This window comes from Gavialis gangeticus, unplaced genomic scaffold (assembly GCF_001723915.1).
Source record: "Gavialis gangeticus isolate Ggan-Ray unplaced genomic scaffold, GavGan_comp1, whole genome shotgun sequence".
Lineage (NCBI taxonomy): Eukaryota > Metazoa > Chordata > Crocodylia > Gavialidae > Gavialis > Gavialis gangeticus.
This window is the reverse complement of record NW_017729022.1, coordinates 131,085,754-131,106,061: the sequence shown is the minus strand read 5'-3', so window position 1 is coordinate 131,106,061 and position 20,308 is coordinate 131,085,754. Positions and strand designations below refer to the sequence as shown.

At 45.9% G+C, this 20,308-nt stretch overlaps 1 protein-coding gene across 1 annotated transcript in view; it reads right to left on the bottom strand.

The window, feature by feature from the left end:
- Window positions 1-9,972: 9,972 nt before the first annotated feature.
- Window positions 9,973-20,308, bottom strand: part of SLC8A1 (solute carrier family 8 member A1) — a 171,615-nt gene continuing 161,279 nt past the window's right edge. Inside the window, exon 4 of the mRNA XM_019516176.1 lies at window positions 9,973-11,599. Within this exon, the coding sequence (XP_019371721.1) occupies window positions 11,584-11,599 (16 nt within the window). The 3' untranslated portion in view covers window positions 9,973-11,583. The remainder of the gene's footprint in view (window positions 11,600-20,308) is intronic.

Here is a 20,308-nt window from a genome sequence, read left to right as displayed (position 1 = left end):
CGAGTACTGCACCTTTTCCAGGCTTAGCTGTGCAGGGTGGGTGGGTGGGTGGTTGGACTGTTGGGCAGGTTCCGGGCTAGGGCCTTGGCCAGCTGCACTGCAGCCTGGGGGCTGGCTCCCCAGTGAAGCACAAGGGCTCTGGTGGGACCAGGGCATTGTCGGGTAAGACTTTGTCCAGTTGCCTAGGAGCCCGGCTCCATGCGCCTGCACATCTGGTTCTGTGTGTCTGTGTGCGCACACATGTCTGATTCCAGATGTGTGTGTGCATGTGTCTGTTCTGAGTGTGTTCTGGTTCTTAGTGTTTGTGCATGTGGTTCTCTGTGTATATGTGTCTGGTTCTCTCGCTGCTCTCCTTTTTTTTTTTTTTCTCCTTTCTCCCCCTCTCTCCTCTTTCTCTTATTTGTCTCTTTTTTCTCTCTCATTGCAACATGCTTAACAAAAAAGGAATACACAACAAAAGTAACATTTATGATTATTAAATATAATAATACGCAGTGTGTCCTGCCATGTACCCCCCTACCCCCGCCCTCATTTTGTTTTTCTGGCATGCCGGCACTCCGGCACATTCCAAGGTAAACATTATGGGTTTTTGGCACTCCGGCCAAAAAATGTTGCCTAACCTGGTATATACCCTCCAGCAGCCTAAGGCAGGGCAGTACTAATATCTCCAGGTTACACATGGAAAAACAAGGTACAGACATACCTAAAGCCACACAGGAAGTCTGTGGCAGAGTGGTGGATAAGAAACTGCATCTCCTAAGCCACAAACCAATGCCTCCACCTCTGGGTCATCCTTTCCTTTCTGCAGAAGTCAAAATATATCCTCTAAATTACCTTGAAGTCCTACCTCAGAGACCAGACATGATACCAGTTTTTAAGTGTGAAAGGAAGGAAAGAGCAGAGCACTGATAGTCTCTCGTCCTCAGGTGGAAATTCCAAAGGCCAGCATGGGTAACCTGTTGGGAAGGTGCAAGCCCTGCAGTGGACCTCACTGTTGGAAGGAAAGCCTTGTTGTTTGTACTAAAAACAGGGCTAACTACAGTGAAGTTCTCAAGCACGTGTTTTATGCCTATACCTTGCTGGGCCCTATTGCCTGTGAAGGTGGGGCCCCTCACTGTTCCACCCTAGCTGGAGATCCCACAGGTCTGCCTCCTCATTTCCTTCCTCACAAGCTCACTTTTTTAATAACTGCCTCTCACCAACAGCTCACTCCAGCTTCTGAGTGTTATCAGTGTTTCCCTATTCAGTCATGCCCCTTGGCCACTTCTCTGACATCTCCTTTTGGATGTCTTGCTAGTGGATTATACATAAAGGCCAACAGTGAGCTTCTAGACCCACTTGCTCTCCCCTCTCCTTAGTCACTCTGGTGCAGCAACCCTTGCAAAACTCAGGTACTCAAAAACAGCTGTTTATATTTAAATGTCAGCACTTTAAAATGGTATTATATCAATGTCAGCTGCAGGTGCTCAACACCTCTGAAAATAAAGTGACAGTTAGGCACAAAGAAAGAGACTTATATGCCTATTTCAAAAATGTTGTCCTCACAACACAAAATGGCGCATGGTTCCTTGCTCTTATCAAGTCACTGGGAACTTTTTAACTGACTTAGATGGGACAAAGATCAGGGACCCTTTTGTGTACTGCTGTTTGACATTCTCCTTAATTAATATTAGGCAATCAAATCTTTACCAGTGGCATTACAGAATGAGATCACAACAAATTTCACAATGAAAACGAATATAAAATCTGAGATAACTAGCAAGTGATGAATCTACAGATAAAACACAAACTGAGAGGGGTTTCACACCAAATGGGGGAAGGAACATGTGACGTACAGAGAGTTTATCCGTCCGACATCTGCCTGGAGTACTTGTCTGCATGAGTCATGTTGCCACAGCATCTCTGCCCTTCCCTTCCTCACAGCCCTGGGAGACAGGGAAGTTCACTCAGATACCATATGTATTATTGTGGTTAAGGCACAAGTGACTCCCACCCACTGCCTTGTCTACTTTGATTGTGAGCTCTATAAGATAGGGTCTGTCTGTTTTTTGTAGGGTGATGCTAGTGGGGTTGGGGTCATCCTATAAGACTGAAAAATCAATGAGGCATATTATGAGAAGAAAGAATTAATGGGTTGTTTAGATTGTTTTAACTCATACTTGCTAATGGCTTTAAAGCTCTCAAGTCAAGCATCCCTGCTTGTCTGCCAATAAAAGTGATGCAATGTAGAAAAGAAAAAAGAAGGAAGTATGACATATGCCCTTGAGTTACATAATTACAGTGATTGGGTTCACAGTAGTTTGGGCTTCTGGCCAAAAGGTGAGACAGCATTTTTACCCTATGCATTACTACACCTGGAGTTTCTCCTGGCTCCCATCAGTCAGTTTGAGAATGACTAGCAAAGGCACCAGAGCCACGTCAGCCCTATTAGTATGCAGAGACAATTGATCTTTCCCTGTAAGGAATGCTGAGACAACACTTCTGATGAAGTGTGCTCCTCCTTAGCAGACTGGAAGCCACACTGCTGACCTCCTTTTAATGGGATTCTCTTTTCATACCTGCCTCTGGGCTGCAGCCCGCCCGCCCCAGAGGAAATGTAGTTCTACAGCACTGATAACTAAAGCCCTTGTGACTGGCATAGTAATGAAGCTGGTCTGCATTCCAAGCATCCTTCATCTTTAACCACGGCTCTGCTTGCTAATCTTTGCGTTCAGTGCGTTATAAAGAACACACTGCTTTATCTGCTAAGCTACAGCACAGGCTAAATAAAAGAAGATTGAGAGAAAGCTTCTCCCCTCACTGCTAGGTTAACATGAATCTTATTTTCAGTGGAACATAGCACATGGCATCAGATCACAGCTGTTTAGACAGCCACATATTTTGGACAAGTGCCAGTTCATAACCCTAAGGATGAAATGGAATTGCTCTTACAAAGAGATGTAACCTTCCATTTCAGTGGCACAGGGGGAGGTTTTCAGCATAGCATATGCACCAAAGCAGAGCTTTTGACCAAGCATTTTGTTGATGTATTTGCCTGAGGTTTAACTCATGTCAAATGGCATAAACAATCAACCAACCTCATTAATTGTCATTGCCACTTTTAGCTTAGGATTTGGGGGATGGGAGTGGGGTTGTACTTTAAATATCTTACAAAGCCTCCAGTCACTAATAAGAGCAACTGGATTGCAACATCCTGTCCACTCTGTCTTCTTTCCTGCTGCATTCCCAGATGCATCAGGTGCAAGGGACTCTTGCGAGCTACCTTCTCTATTGCTGCAAGTCAGCAGAGCTCCATGAAAATCAACAGGCTCAGGTCCTCAGCTGAGCAGCTCCAGGGACATCACAGAGCCTACATCAACTTACACCACAGGAGTCCTTGGTCCTGTTATATCACAGATGGTTTCTCTAGCTAAAAAGCAAGTTCATGCAAACATTCATTTGACCTCATTATTCTTAATGATTAGCTCCTGCAGACTAGTTTGACCAGGCAGGATAGTAGATACCAGAATGTGCATTGTAAGTTTAAGCATATGCTGTTCACTAGTGCAGGAAGAATGTTTCCCAACAGCTGTTCAGCAACTTCCAAACCTACCAGCATACCAACTGCTCAGCCACGCCCCATTTCTGCAACAGCTCTGCAGCTTGTAGTGATGTGACTCAGAGGTTGCCCTGGCACAGCTGCCAGGAGTCAATGCTCTTCCCCTCCTCAACCTGCTTAGGCCAGCTGTGGGAACTGTACTCACCCACCCCACTTGCCTTTGAGTGGAACAGGAAGCACAACACTGATTCCTAATGTCTCCCTGCTGGGCTACAGGCCCACCCACATCCATGCTGTGGCTGACTCAGAAGCACATCTCCTCAGCCAGTGTAGCAGAATGTTACCACCCAGAAAAGGCCATCTTAGCAGGCTGGGAATGGAGTAGCAGAAGCATGAGAATTTGGATTTGATGGGAGCAGGGTGCTGAAGGGGGAGGAAGAAAAAGGTCGAGGGAAAGAAGAAGACAGGAGAATGGGCTGGAAACACGATGCATTATTTGATATTCCCCCCTTCTTTTTCCTCTGCTATTCCAAGCATTTAACTCCTGCAGTTCTTTCTTTCTGTCTAGCTCCCCCAGGCTCTCCCTCTCTGTCTTTCACCCTGGAGAGAAGAACATGGCATAAGAGGTAGGCTTCTCCCCTGTGACTCAAGCAACACAACTAATCTGGTTAACAAATAATGAATCACCATCAGGTATGGAACTATGCACTGCCAGAGGAGAAGTGCTGGCAATGTCAAAAGAATACCCACAAACAGGACCTGTGCTGCAACCTCTCCTTTCCAGGGCACATCCAACAGTTGTACCTAGGCCTCACGTTGCCAGTCTGCAATTTAAAGAAAGGCTTGCGACCTCTGAGTTTCTTTGGAACTGGAACCTAGGGCTGCCTCTGCTCATCTGGTGGGAAGCAGGCCTGGGTCCCACCCAGGTCTAGGATCTGCCTCTGAGCATCAGGTAGGTGAGAGCCCCAGGTCCCAGTGGAAACATGTATATGAGAAGTGGGGAGCTTTCCAGTGCCCAGCTGCATGCACCCCAGCCCAGTGCTAGGCTGTGTGCAGCTGGCATCAGGGAGTCCAAGTCCCCAGGTGCACTGCTTCAGACCCAGCATCAGGCTCCACAGCTTGGCTTTAAATAGCTCTGCACAGGGAGTACTCATAAGCACTCCACGTAGGGACACTTAAAGACAACGATGCATTCCACAATTCAAATCAGTGTTATACAAACAAGCCACAAAGATGTTCTGTATCTTTGGAACATCTTTCTGGTTTGTTTGCCACTTTATTGTGCAATAAGACGCCACATGTATGACATTGCAATTTACAGCACAATTAACATGTCAGTAACACCATAAATGTAACATTGGCCAGGGTCCAAAGAAAAGTAGCCATCTGGGTCCTTGGAGAAAGCTTGAAAACTTGACCAGGGCATACTGTAAAGGCTCAGAAAGGCTGAGAACAAACAAACAAACTCAATGTAAATTGTTATGTTTGTCTTGATTTCTAAACCTCATGAATATGGGGCATAACCCTAATGTTTGAATGGTGGAGGCTGGCAAGCCTAGGGCCCAATAACCCTTCCTATCAGTCTCTGAATTTGCTATTGTCTCTTGTCTCAGCTGATGTGCTGTTTAAAAGCGAAGCGCATGGTCAAGAGTTTCTCTGCTGTTCCACTACCCAACTATAAGGGGCTTTTTAGTTACAAGCAGCCAGAGTTGCTTCATCCTCTTTTTTTTCTCTGCTTTGTGGGTTGACTTCTAGGCCCTGGAGGCCTCTCAATGCAGCATAAAGGAGACAAGGTAGGCAGCACAGATGCTTCTGTCCTTCAGCAATTCCAATGGTGGTGTGAGGGAGATAAGGAGGGGCAAGTGGAGAGTTCTGGGACAGAGGAGAGTGAGGGGGAAGTGAGGAGGGAGAGACCCGCTCACTTTGAGAAGGTGAAGTGATATGACCTATCACCTGGACAAGGGAGATGAGATTGATGTCATATATCTTGACTTCAGAAAAGCCTTCGATCTAGTATCCCATGATCACCTCTTGGCGAAACTGGCCAATTGTGGCCTTGGGTCCACCATGATCCACTGGCTGGGAAACTGGCTCTGCGGTCGGACCCAGAGGGTTGTAACTGATGGCAGTCACTCATCATGGTGTCCTGTGACCAGTGGGGTCCCTCAAGGCTCTGTCCTTGGACCCATATTGTTAAACATCTTCATTAATGATGTGGACATTGGAGTCAGGAGTGGACTGGCCAAGTTCGCTGATGACACCAAACTTTGGCGCAAAGCATCCACACCAGAAGATAGGCGGGTGATCCGGGCTGACCTGGACAGGCTCAGCAAATGGGCGGACGAGAACCTGATGGTGTTTAACACTGAAAAATGCAAGGTTCTCCACCTTGGGAAGAAAAACCTGCAGCATCCTTATAGGCTCGGCAGTGCTACGCTGGCTAGCACTACAGGAGAAAGAGACTTGGGGGTCATCATTGACCACAAGATGAACATGAGCCTGCAATGAGATGCTGCGGCTAGTAAAGCGACCAAAATGCTGGCTTGCATCCATAGATGCTTCTCAAGCAAATCCTGGGACATCATTTTCCCCTTATACTCGGCTTTGGTGAGGCCACAGCTGGAGTACTGCATCCAGTTTTGGGCTCCACAGTTCAAAAAGGATGTGGAGAAGCTTGAGAGAGTCCAGAGAAGAGCCACGTGCATGATCAGAGGTCAGGAAAACAGACCTTATGACGACAGGCTGAGAGCCATGGGGCTCTTTAGCCTGGAAAAGTGCAGGCTCAGGGGTGACCTGATGGCCACCTATAAGTTTATCAGGGGTGACCACCAGGATCTGGGGGAATGTTTGTTCACCAGAGCGCCCCAAGGGATGACAAGGTTGAATGGTCATAAACTACTGCGAGACCATTTCAGGCTGGACATAAGGAAGAATTTTTTTTACTGTCCGAGCCCCCAAGGTCTGGAACAGCCTGCCATCGGAAGTGGTTCAAGCACCTACATTGAACACCTTCAAGAGCAAATTGGATGCTTATCTTGCTGGGAACCTATGACCCCAGCTGACTTCCTGCCCTTTGGGCGGGGGCTGGACTCGATGATCTTCTGAGGTCCCTTCCAGCCCTAATGTCTATGAAATCTATGAAATCTGTGAAACAGAGAGAGAATCATGAAGAAACAGAAATGGGAGAGATTGCATCCCAGGGAAGGAAATGAAAGAAAGGAAATGCTGTGGTGGAAGAAGGGGCTTGTGGCTAGTGCAGATGATTGGGCTCACCAGAACCAGGGTTCTATCTTCTGCTGTTATGCACACACCCAGTTTTATCCCAGGAAAGCCATGCCATCCCTTCATAACTCAATTTTTCTACCTGTAAAATAGGAACAATAATACTGACCCATTCTCTCCATAAGATGGAAGCACCCTTATGTGTGAAAAGAAGCAACACTGCTAGCATGGAATTCTTATGTAAGGATCTGATTATTCAACAGCTAGAGAATGAGTCTGTGAAGGTGTAATGCACAGGAGTCTCCTTATCATCCTTGCCTATTTGCTTGTATTTGCCAAAGCATCTTGAAGGACAAAAACTTTGCGTCTCTGCACCATTTAAGCTACCAACTATTATTAATATATAGCGAAGAAGTCTTCAGTGCACTGAACATAAATCAGACAGCTTTCACTACTTCTCAGTGCTGATTTATAGTCTGTTGTAGAGCTGCCAGAAGAGCCCTTTATACCAGATAGCTTTTATCTCAAAATAAGCCCTGGAAAAATACCACAGGCTTTATTTGTCATTTTCCCTGGGAAAGTTTTGAGCTAATAAATAAACCTAAGTTATTTTAAAGGGCAGTAGCTTTTCCGAAACTTAAACTGGGGCTGTGGATAGAAACAGCAGCATGTCTACTGCCACACCTAGGTATCTGTAACCTGTCAGTGCCTCCTAAATTAAGTTTCCCAGGATCTGAGAATAAAAACGTATAAACGTGATTGCTTCCTACCAATGTAATTAGCAGTTATCTTCCTAGTAGAAAATTAACCCACCTAAAAATATTTAAACTAGTCACACCAAAAGTTTACCTTAAACTTACTTTTACTCACTCACTCACTCACTCACTCACTCACTCACTCACTCACTCACTCACACAAAGCAAATTCAGAATCATGGAAGAATATCTTTTCTAATCCTTCATTTGTCCTCCTGCTCTGTGCAATTCACATCATTCTATCTCATAATCTGTAACAGAATCTTCTGTTCTGATTTTTAATGTCAATGCTGGCAACTCAGCAGCTAGCAGCAGGATGGTACTCCGTGGATTTTAAAAGAAAAGTCAAATATAGGTCAAGGGAAAAGCTGTTTTCCCTTATATGGTCGGGCCCGAACTCCCAATGGACATTTTAAAACAGCTGTAATGCAGTTTTATAGATTTGTTTATGGTAGCTTGTGGTAGAGGGTGAATAAAACAAACAACATGATGGACATCCTGGGCTTTGGTGCACCCCAGAATCAACAGCCAAAGTGTTTGCAGAGTTCTGTATTCAAGTCTTCATACTACATACATGTATGAAATTGTAATGGTTTACTATTCATCAGCACAAATTGAACCATGTATAGATACTGTAATAAAAAATAATTTAAAAACTTTTAACTCTTAAACTGTTTAGATCTCAGCTCAGTAAGAAGATATGAAGCTCCATGCCCTGAGCTGGTATAAACTGGTATATCTCCATGGATCTCAGTAAAGCAACCCAGATTTACACAGGTGGAGGCTCTGAACTTTTTTTAAAATTCTTATTCTTTCCTTTTTGGGCAAAATTCCCAAGCCCTTGAGACCTGAGTGGGACTTCTGCCTGTAGAATTCAGAATTGAGCCCATCCGGTCTTTAACCAACTAGATAAAAAGTAACTTGCACTTTCTGTTACCTGCCGAGACCTGTGCTTTGTGTTTGGGTCCTACTTGCCATAAATCTCACTACTACCTAAGACAGTGGTTTTCAATTTGTGTTCCACAGACCCCGGGGGGTCCCCAAACTATGTTTAAGGGGTCTGCAAAAGATGGCTATGATCAATCGAAAGAATTTGAATACCTATACTGACAGTTCAAAGGGATCTGCGCCTTCATTCAAATATTCCAAAGGGGTCCACACCTCCATTCAAATTTTTTTAGGAATCCACAGATGAAAAAAGTTTGAAAACCAGTGACCTAAGACACGCAAGCCATGCAAGATCCTGGGGGCAGTATTGGTGCAAACTGCACATGCAGTTAGAATCCAGGCAAGTTTTCATAGATTTCATAGATTCATAGACATTAGGGCTGGAAGGGACCTCGGAAGATCATCGAGTCCAGCCCCCTGCCCAAAGGGCAGGAAGTCAGCTGGGGTCATAGGATCCCAGCGAGATAAGTTTTGATCTATAGAAAGTTTTTTGGTTCATCGTCAACTCCTTAGGAATGACAATCAATGGCATCACTCACTCTGAATAACTGCTGTAGTAAACAAAGCTATAGGCTGTCAGTTCTCAGCTCTTTGCTTAGCTACAGACCACAGTATTGGTCCTCCTCCTCCTACATGTACAATGGCAATGCCAGGGGGAGACAAGCTTGACTTGTTTAGGATTCTGCTTGCCTATCAGCAATGGCTTATAAGGCTTTCCCTGAGTATGAGCCATCTATGTTGTGCCTTCAAGAAGAGATGGCCAAAACTCAGGATTCCTGGTTTGTAGTGACATTGAATGCTGATACTTGTTGTTCTTTTGAAATTCTGGATTCATTTCTGAATATGAATATAGTATTTTAGGCTTCCAGAATTTCACATCAAAGTTTGTTTTATGATATCTTTTTTCTAGTTATTTTTACATTATTTCATGACAGATCAGTAATAGTAGAAGTAGCACCTACTATATGTTGCATCTACTAACATGCCACAGTATGACCTAGTATAATGGCTGAAACATTCTGTTCTGTTTTCTCTGAAATCCAGTATCAGTTGCTGCTTTGCACAGATTGGATTAACTCTCCTGTTTGTTACGGTAATGAAAATGCTTTACACAAAATAACACAAATGTAAAAATAATATAGCAATGAAAAACCCATAGTGTAAAGTAAAAATTTGAAACAAATTTTAAATATTCTGAGGCAAAATTCTAGGATTTTCTGAAATTAATTTTTCCAAAATGTTGTTGGTCTTTTTTTTTTTTCATTTTAAAACTGTCTGGGTCTTTCAGGAAGACACTGGCTTTCAATGGGTTTCAAGGGCTATGCCTAGAAGCAGTTTCTGTACAGCCTTGGTACCTGACTATAGTAACACTCTAGAGTGTTGGGGTGCTCCCAGAGTTTATAAGGTTACAGGTCTACTCTACTGAATGGCTATGCCAGCTTATTAATTTGCCTAGAAATCACAATTTACCACAAGCACTTTGGTAAAGTAACAGAAAAATAAAAGGGTTTATTACAAGGAAGGCCAGATAGTATAAAAAAAGAAAAAGTGTTCAAAAGCTTTGACAACAGACCATGGTAAAACAAAACTAACAAAATCCTTACAATACATTCAGACTAGCACCTAGCCCTCATAAAAACTTCTGTGAAAATCTCCCATGGTCAAACTCCCTCAGTCAGCTAGCTCCCTCAGCCGGAGACCTCCGTTTCCCCTCTGCTCACAGGAGCCCCCTCTCCTGAGCCATCCTCTAATGGCCAATGCCTCCAAGACATTCAAGGCCTCCCCATCTCACCTACCTTCATGGGAGCCAGAGAAACCTTAAAACATGGGTGTCAAACATACAGCCCACGGACCAGATTCGGGCCACACAGCTGGGTTATCCAGCCCACAGCCTTGATGGGTAACCTTCCTGCAGCAGCAGCCAAGCACCTGGGCGAGACCTGGGACACTGGAGATCTGGCAGCACTGTAGGAAGAAGCCTGGCATTGCAGTTTGTTCACACTGCTGCAGCCAAGTGCTCGTAATGCCAGGCTTTTTCCTGCTGGGTCCCAGACCAGCCCAAGCAGGTGCTGGCTGGATTCAGTGGTGAGGAAGGCAGTGTTCTGTGGGCTAGCCCATGGGGCTGGCTTTGTGCCACCCATCTGGCCCATGGATCTGCTCTGCTATTTTGGCCTGTGGGACCAGACAAGTTTGACAGCTCTGTATTAGAATGTTCCTCCAGTGCATCCATGACACTGACAATTTTTGGGCTATGGATCCAAAACAACGTTAGGCATGTGAGACGTCTTCTGTCTCTACACATTTTAAGGGTAGAGTTGAGGAAGTATGTGGCCTTGAGGGAAACAAAGGGGTTAACAACTGAAGACCACCTGCTGGGGTTTTAAGCTTCCAGGTGAGCCCTCCCCATACCATATCTAATTTAGCCCATGTTCACAGGCACCAGGTTGACCAGACCAGTGCACATGGTGAAAGGGGTGTGTTGGGATGCAAGATCAGCACCTGATGATTAACAGCTGGTCACCAGCATCTTGGCATGGTCTCTGACAGAAACATCTGCAGTGTGAATCTGTATGCTTGCCTTTCCAGTATGCTTTCGTCTGCAGCTTGCTAAATCTAAATTGCATTGGACATGTTAGCTTCTGGGGACTGCCAGCCTACGGAGAAGTGTGTTGGACTCAATCTGTGAATGGCACCAAGAGAAGTGGGAGTTTCTATGCAGGGTGGAGCAGGACAGGAAAATGCTTTGGTCTGATTTGCACACTTTGGGCTGACCAGTTTGTGGGCTGCTCTGTCTCACAGTTACCTGGGGTTGGGAAGCCATTCACACCATTTCTTTTTTTATTCCATGACTATTTATTCCAAGTCTTCACCAGGCTTTCAGGACTGCCTGCATAGTAGCACGTCATGTCTAGTCACATTGCAGGCAATCCTAGGAGTGTACATAATTAGGAGAGTTGGGGAGCTTCCATCCATCTTACTACAGGACAAATGCAACTAGCAAGTGTGTTCTACTCAGAGTGCATAATGAACTGGCTTCTGTTGATTTATCTTCCTTATTGCTTCCCAAATACCCTCATCATTCTCCATGGTTGGATGCTGTTTGGATATGTGGTGGCAGTATCATTTAATGGGCCATCTGGAAGGGCAAGAAGCATTAAACCAATAAATTATTGAAGCCAGATTCCTGGCTCCTGCCTCAATGGAGCTCCACGGATTTCAGTCAAGCTCCCCCAAATTAGATGAGCTGAGGATGTGGCCATTTTGTTTCCTCTTAGGTTACTGGAATGGGATTTTACACATGTAGACACTGACGTTTGTTTGTTTGTTTAAAGAATTTGGCCGAAGATACATCCTCAGGGCTAAGATTTTCTCCATACGTCAGTGGTAGCATTTGTTTAATGGAACAGGTGACTGAAAGAAGTGTAGCCTGCCTCGCACAATCTCCTGCTGGGCTTGGAGCCTTCGAACAGTACAACTTCATTACCTTACTGGCAGAACAAGGGAAAGATTTAAAAAATTCAGTTTTAGTTCATGCTCCACCCCCAGTCCTAAAAAATGATTTTCAAGCATGGTGGCTTTAGGGAGCAGTGGGCTCAACTTCTGAGAAATGGCACTGCCATCAGTCTGAGGTTTCTCATGCTGCCATTTGAGAGGGAGCATTTATGAAGAGCAAATGGGGTTGTGCAATACTATCTAATATCTACCTGAAACTTCCAGAGCCTAACAGTCCCTCATCAAAAGATATTTTAAAAACTAATACTGAATATGCAGTAGCTTTGGGATGGATGGGTGAGAGACATAAGCCCTGGGCACTGCCTAAAGGTGGTGGGAGGGGGCACTAGAATGGAGCAGGGGGTACCTCACCCTTCCGTCCCTGCACCTTCTTTTTCTGTAACCATCTGGCTTCAGCCTGGGCAGGAGAGCAGTGGCAGTGGCATAGGAGGATGTGTGAATGAGTGATGCAAAAATTTAGCATTCTGCAAAACATATTGTCAAGCAGCAGTGGACAGCAGCGCAGGAGCAGCAGCTGGAGTTTGCTGCTGCTGAGGGGAGAGGTCACCCCATTTTTTCTGCTGAAAAAACCCCTGAATTGTCTTAAAATAACTGCTGGGCCACAGAGGGGACTCCCACTCAGAGCTGGTCCACCTTGGTTGGAGCTCCACAGCCTGCTGTGGGTGCAGAAATCTCAAGGGGCACATTTATCGTGAACTCATCCACTGATACTGTGACCCCATTTGGGGTTGTGACCCGCAGTTTGGGAACCGCTGGCCTAGATCATCCCGACCAGTGGCTGTCCAAACTCTTCTTGAACACCTCCAGCGATGAAGAGTCCACAACTTCCCTAGGCAGTTTATTCCACTTATTCCACTGTCTCACTATTCTCACAGTGAAGAAGTTTTTCCGGATGTCCCATCCGAATGTATTTTGCTGCAACTTCAAGCCACTAGTTGGCATCCTCCTTTCTGCAGCAAGAGAGAAAAGGTGCTTTCCCTCTTCTTTCTGGCAGCCCTTCAAGTATTTGAAGACTGCCATCATGTACCCTCTTAAGTGCCTTTTCCACAAGCTGAACTTGCCTACCTCCTTCAGCCTCACCTTATATGACTTGCTTTCCAAGCCCCTCATTATCTTTCTAGCTGGTTTCTGGACTCTTTCTAACTTCTCCTAGTACTTTTTACAATCTGGAGAACTGCACACAGTACTCCAGATGAGGCCTAACCCAGTGCCAAGTAGAGAGGCACTATCACCTCCTGTGTCTTGTACTTAATGCTTCTAATGCAGCCCAAAACTGCAGTTGCTTTTTGTACAGCTGCATCACACTCCTGCTTCGTATTGAGTCTGTGGTCTACCAAGCCTCCCAAGTCCTTTTCCAGAGAGCTGCCATCCATTCAGGTGTTCCCAATTTTGTATTTGTGTTTCTGGTTATTTCTCCTGAGGTGTAGCACCTTGCATTTATCTGTGTTGAACTTCATCCTGCACCTTGCATTTATCTGTGTTGAACTTCATCCTGCACCTTGCATTTATCTGTGTTGAACTTCATCCTGTCAGTTCTAGCCCAACTTTCCAATCTGTCGAGATCCTTCTGAATTGCAGATGTTCAGCAATGGGTGGCAAAAATGATGGAAAGGACAGAAAGTTTTCCATATGGAGAGAGATCAGAAAGAATGGAACTGCCATTGTATAGAGAAAAGGTGTGTACAAGACACTTATCTTCACTTCATACAGAGGGTGACTAAGGGGATATTCAGTGGAATTAAAATGCAGCAAATATAAAAGCCATAAAATAAAATAATTTATTTTACACAGTGTACCACTGAACAGTGGAACTAACTGACAAAATATCAGCGAGGCCAAGAGATCAGTAGGATTAAAAAAAGAATTAAAATGAGAGTGCCTGCAGTTACTTTAAATATGATTAAAAATATAAGGCATGTAAACTCCTATAGTTTTAGGAGAATATATATACTACATGTCTTTTAATCCGATCAAATACAAGGTCACTCATCTAGGAACAGAGAACAGGGCCACATTTTCAGGATGGAGGAGTGCATTGTCTAAAAGAGAGAGACTCGGGTGCCATAGTGAAGACCACTCTACACTAACTCTGTGTGTGATGCTTGGGGCTACGTGGACTAAGCATAAACATGGCAAGGAGCAAGGAAGGGACATTACCTTTGCATACAGCATTAAGGAAACCCTTACTGAAATACAGTATCTAAGTCTGGTGTCTATACTTTAATAAGATTGTTAGAGGTTCTGTAAAGAGCTCCACAGATTGATTTGAGGGCTGTAAAACCTGCCATACAGAGACAGGCTTCAGAATAATAAAAATCTATTTAGCTTACTGAAGGAATAGGTTAGGGATGATTTGATCTTAATATGTACTAGGAAGAATCTACACAGTCCAGAGAAGAGCTCAAATATTCATGTAAAATTATTCAAATTATAGAATACATTTTGAAAAAAATCAGAATCTTGGCTTCAGGCATAAAAAAGTTCTAAATTTGTAGAATAAACTATCTGTAATAAAGAATTCAACTGGCTTTATTTTCGACACAGGAAGGCACAATCTAACTCACTCATCACCTCTCTCCTACCAGGGGGATATTCTCCCTTCACTTCCTTGCCAGCTTGAGTCCTCTTTAACCTCACGCTTCATAACTTATGCATTTATGTCGGAAGAGATCAGCAAATCAAAAATGGTTTGGAAATGTAATTATTTGCAAGCTGCAGAGGGCAAGCAGACAGCGCGGGTTGCAGTCCAAGAGGTCAAATCTTTTTAAGGTTTCCTATGGGAAAGTAGTATCTAAACCTGGTGAGATGTTTCAGAAGCAAATTCAGAATCCTAGGCTAGCCACCCAGCTCTGTATTTCTGATATTTTCTCCAGACAAATTATCCTGGAAGGAATGCTGTATTGCAGGGAATTAAGGAGACTTTTTTTTCCACTTCTGTTTCATGGTGGCATTACTGAGAGTCAAAAAGGGACTCCCCAGGGGATACTGGAGGATTCTGAGAAAGAAGGGAAGGGAGAAAGCCTGCTGGTGTTGGCTGTTCTGACCTCTGTGATGCTGGGAAGCAGTAGAAGAAGCTAAGGAAACGTTTACACATGCTCTGGGCTTTAATTAGAACGGCTCTGCTTCAAAATGGTCATGGGGCGCTTGAACTAAAGATTGTTCAATGAGCTTTAGTTAAAGTGCCCCTGCCACCATTTTGAAGCATGGGCACACTGATACACAGGACGTGGGAGACTGCCAGAGTACAGTAATTACCACACTCCAGCAGATTTGATTGACTCTGCCAAAGTGCTGTAATTACAGCATGTCGGTGCAGCCTCTGCAGTCACGTAGAGGCACCCTAAGCCGCTGCCCTTCCCTTTCTTGATCCTTTACTTTTTAAAATTTTAAATGTTTAAAATCTTAGTTCTCATGAAAGACAAACACTAAACAGCACCAGGGCTGGAGCCTCCATGACCCCAGGTGCAGGATTCAGATTTAAGCTGTTCTCTGCACGGAAAAAGGGCTGGCGGCAGTGGGCTTATTTCCTCTCTCCAAAGTCCCCAAGTTGATTCTAAATATGACATAGGAGTCAGTGAGTCCTGGGTCTGCACCCACACAGTCTGTGCTCATGCCAATTGCCAAGGATTCAACTGTGGCTCACTTAATCAAAAGTACATAAAAGGACACTGGTTGCTGTCCTTAGTCAAGTTGGTATAACTCCAGAGAAATTATACTGAAGTCACTCTGGGTTTGCCCTGGCCTATGTGAGAACAGAAACTAGCCCCCTATATTTAGATGTAGCTGTCCATGACTGAGAAATTATGGCTTGGCCTCGAAACATTCTTAGATCAAATCTATAAATAAAAAAGTGAAACATTATTCTGTCCCCTACACTTTACTAAAGGTACTGGTATGAAATATCTTGATATACAAATCTCCACCCTTTGACAAGTTCATTCCTTTTTTAAGAACCCAATTCAAGCATCTTCACTCATAGCGAGTGTTCCTTTTTTGCATTATAGGAACACTTAGGAGGCCGAACTGAGATCAAAATCAGGTACATGCTGAGCTCCTTGGGACAAAGACTATCTTTTCATTTTTCATTTGTACAGTGCCTAGCACAATGAGTTTTTGGTCTGTGACTACAGTTCTGAAGTGTTACAATATAAATTATTTGTCAGCCAGACCAAGAGCTGGCAATCCAAATAGTCAGAAAAAGGGCAGGGTGGGGAAAAAGAAAGATGCTTCTAATAAATCAGTGACAGAGTTGGGAATAGAATACAGATTTCCTGATTCCCAATCCAGTGCTCAGACCGCACTGCCTCCTTACTCAATAGGCAGCCTCACTGAAATCAGCAGGCCTCCTTGCTGAGTATGATACCGTCCAACATTGCAAAACATATAACCAAACAGCAGCCTCAGTCCATCCTTTAAATGCCTGCACGTTGGTATGGTAGCAGTCTGGAAGGAAGAATTAGCATTCTAATGTTTCCTGCCCACTTTGCACTGAGGAAACCCATCCGCTTGGGAGTGTTGTTCCAGTAGGAGGCACAGGAATGGCTCCTGCAGTTCACCAAGAGTTCTAGAAAGTTAAAAATAGCGAGCCTTTCAGCCACGGACAGGGATAGAGAGAAACTTACAGAAGCTCAAGCACCACTCGCCAACTTTTCCATCCATTTATCAAATTGCTTCCAACCCCCCTTTAAAATCAAGGAAATAATAATAAACACTGAGCAAAAAATTTAGCTAGAACCTTTTCATTAAACAAGGGAAGTTAAAAGAGTGAATGCAGCCGCCTCACTGACCCCAGCCTGCTCTTGCTGGGTAGAGAGAGAGAGCACCCCCAGCAAACTACGTGCTGGGCTCACTCTTGGCTACACTCCAGTGCTCTAGTGCAGTGAACGAGCTCCCCTGCTATGGACAGGGGGCAAGGTTGTGCCATGTCAGCACAGATTTGCAGTGATGGGGATGCAGAGCTCCACCATCTCAAGAGATGGCATACCCCCTGTACTTGCAGGCTACAGGAGTACCCCTATCCTACATCACATCCCTTCATGAGCTGTGCCTCTCCTACTACTCCTTTACCCATTTTACTATGAGGCATAGGGACTGCATTTGAGCCTGGCTTCCACTTAGACTCTGCCAGGGGACTCCTAGCACTAGGCCAACAACTGCTCGTCTGTGTCAAGGAGCCCCCCTGGACAGGGCCAGAATAAGAGTCTTAGGATCTGTCCCCCCTATTTTTTCCATTTTATCTTCTACTTTTTTAATGGAAGGACCCTGCTCATAAGTGCTCAATAGTTACATGGCATCATACAGACAAGAGCCCTGACTTGTTCCAAGATGCACAAACCATGGCAAACATCTACCACAAGGTTCATCATTAGTCTATCTATATGTAGGGTGACCATAAGGGAATCTGCCCCTCTACCCCCACCCTCCCAAGTCTGCACTCTGCACTGGTGCAGGCAGTGGCAGAGGCCGGTGGGCAGGGTTGTGGGAGCAGTCTGGCAGGGTGGTGGAGCTCTCTGGCATACTATACTGCTCTGCCTCCCTGCCAGACTGCATCTCATGCCTGGAACTCTCGTTTTAATTTTCCTCAACGGGTGGGATCAGCCTGCGAAATCTGGGACTGTTTGGTCCAAACCAGGACATGTGGTAACCTTATCTATGTGATGGAGAGAGGTCTTCTTCACAGGGTTTCAGTTTGGAAGCCATTGTTTTTAGGAGAGCATCTAAAATAGCAGTTTGTGGGGGGTTGGATGGCAGGATAGATTTGGTGAAGAGTTTTATTGGTCCCTTCCAAGAGTTTATAATGGTCTTGTCAGCAAAAGGCAGTAAGCAGGCCTGAAAGCATTGCCACCAAACACCCTTTCCTCTCTCCTTCACAGTGTGGTTGCCAAATGGTTCGCTCAGAAACAGAAGCAGTAGAACAGCCTTGTCCAACATAGGGCCCATGGCCCACCAAGCCATTTTCTGAGACCCACGGTGCTGCGATGGGAAACGAAAGCAAACAGTTTACTTTCATTCCCACCCCTTGTCCCTCCCCCAACCCCTCAGCAGTTTCCTACTGGCTGCTGAAGGGCTGGGGAAGGGACAAGGTTCCCACACACACCGCGTCAGCTTGACGTTGCTGACGCGGTGCATGTGGAAAGAGGAGTAGCTGTGTGCCGCTCGGGACAGGATGAGCCCAGCCAGAGCAGCAGGGGCTCAGCTGCACTTTCCCCCTACCTGCGCTGGTCAGTCCTGAGCAGCACACGGCTCTGCTGCCGCTTCTGCTGGCTGGTGCTGAGCCGGGTGGGTCTGTCCCATCCAGAGCAGCACGCAGCTGAAGCTGGATTCCCACGTGCTGCTGGGGATGGGAGGAGCCCAGCTATGTTGGCACCAGCCAGCAGAAGCGGTGGCAGAGCCGTGTGCCGCACGGGACTGACCGGTGCAGGCAGGAGGAAAATGCAGCTGAGCTCCTGCTGCTCCGGCTGGGCTCATCCTGTTCCGAGCAGCACACGGCTCCGCCGCCGCTTCTACTGGCAGGTGCAGACCCGGCCAGGCTCCTCCCATCCCCAGTAGCATGTGGGAAGCCAGCTTCAGCTGCATGCCGCTTTTCCTGGCCGGTGCTGACCCAGCTGGGTCCATCCCATCCAGAGGTTCTTTTAATGTTTGTAAAATGCTTGGAGAGCCCCACATAGATACACTGCATAGAAATGCAAAATATATTTTGATTTATTTGGTTGGCACCTTGGGCTGAGATTTCAAAGCTTAGTCAAAAGGCCAACCTCTATTAAAATGAATGGGATTTAGAGGGCTCCAATTCTTTTATGACAACTTTGTAACGTGCCAATCTACTCCTTTTTGCAAATCTCAGCCATAGTTTGGAAGCTCAGCCAAAGAACATAAGAGCTTCTGAACATAAGAGCATAAAAAGTGCCATGCTTGGTCAGCCCCATGGTCCATCTAGCTCAGTATCCTGTCCCAAACAGTGGCAGAGGTGGATGCTATAGAGGGAGAGTTTTGAACTGGTTAGACCCATTTCATTGTCACTTCCTGCAACTTCATTGGTGTCAAAAGTCATGTGACATCACTTCCTGATGTGATACCACTTCCTGTGAGGTCTTTGAATATGACTTGCTGGCCCACTGGGTGATAAAAAGTTCATGATCTGGCCCCACATTCAAAAAGGTTGGACACCCCTGCAACAGAAGAAAGTGTTGCTGCCAGGACTCAACTAGTTGTTCTCAAGCCGCCTTTGCACGGGTGATTGATGTTACACACCTCCTGTGTTTGCGCCTTTGCCTGAGCTGGTGGTTTCCTCCCGACTCCCTGATCCCGTTCTCGCCTGCCACGACTTGATGACCTCAGTGTCTGGGGTCCTTCGTTGTGCGCGCTCATTGGCCGTGAGGTTCCTCTTGGCGGTCACTCTCGAGGCTCCGCCACCCCTACACCCTGGCCTCACGCCTCCTGTATAGCAGTGTCGAGCTGGTCGTCGTTTCGTACCCTGGACTCTTGCCCGGATCCCACTCGGGCCCTTCCCTAACACTGTCTAGGCCTACAGTGCGGGTCTACGGCCCTCACGTGTCCCCTGGAGCTCGGCGAGAAACAAACCCCCAAAAAACCAAAAGGAAGCTCCAACACAAAAACTGGGCGTACTGCCCCTTTAACTGCTCCCCCACACTTTACCGGGGCACTGGCTGCCTTATGCCTAGGCACTCAGTCCCCTGCCTATTCCCAGGCACCTCTTGGTCCAGCGATGATGCTTTTCTTGGTTGCACCTCTCTGGGATCCCATGCAGTCTCTCACTCCTGGGACTGATCGCAGGGATTCCCTCTGCAGTCCTTACAGGGCGATCCTGGCGTCCCTCCACAGCCTCATCTGCAGCGTCATCTGAACGGTCTTCTTCTCTCTTCACACACTCGTCCCAGGCGTTTCTCCCCTTCTGGACCGATGTACCTGCTTGCCTTAGCTGCAGGGACCTTGAGTGCTGTCTCCTCTCTCTCTCTCTAGGCTACGCAGCATGTGCCGCCATTTTTATTTGTGCTGGCCGGCACTCCGCACTGACATCACCGGCCGGCTGCAGCTGTATAAACAGGCGGCTGACGAGCCGTGCGGATTTTGCCTCCCGTTCACCACGTGTGGTTTCCTGAGCTGCCAGTGAGTATTCTTGCATCCCTTGTGTCCTGGGACAGAAAGATTCAAGCTTAACCCAGCTCTTCTAACCTCTACACTCCTTCCTTGAATTTGCAAACAAATCCCCAAATCACCCATCTTGCACCCCCCAAAAAAACACTGCATCAGTCCCAACAAGATCAACATATAACAAGAGATAAAACTTAGGGGGTTGGATTTCATAGACTGG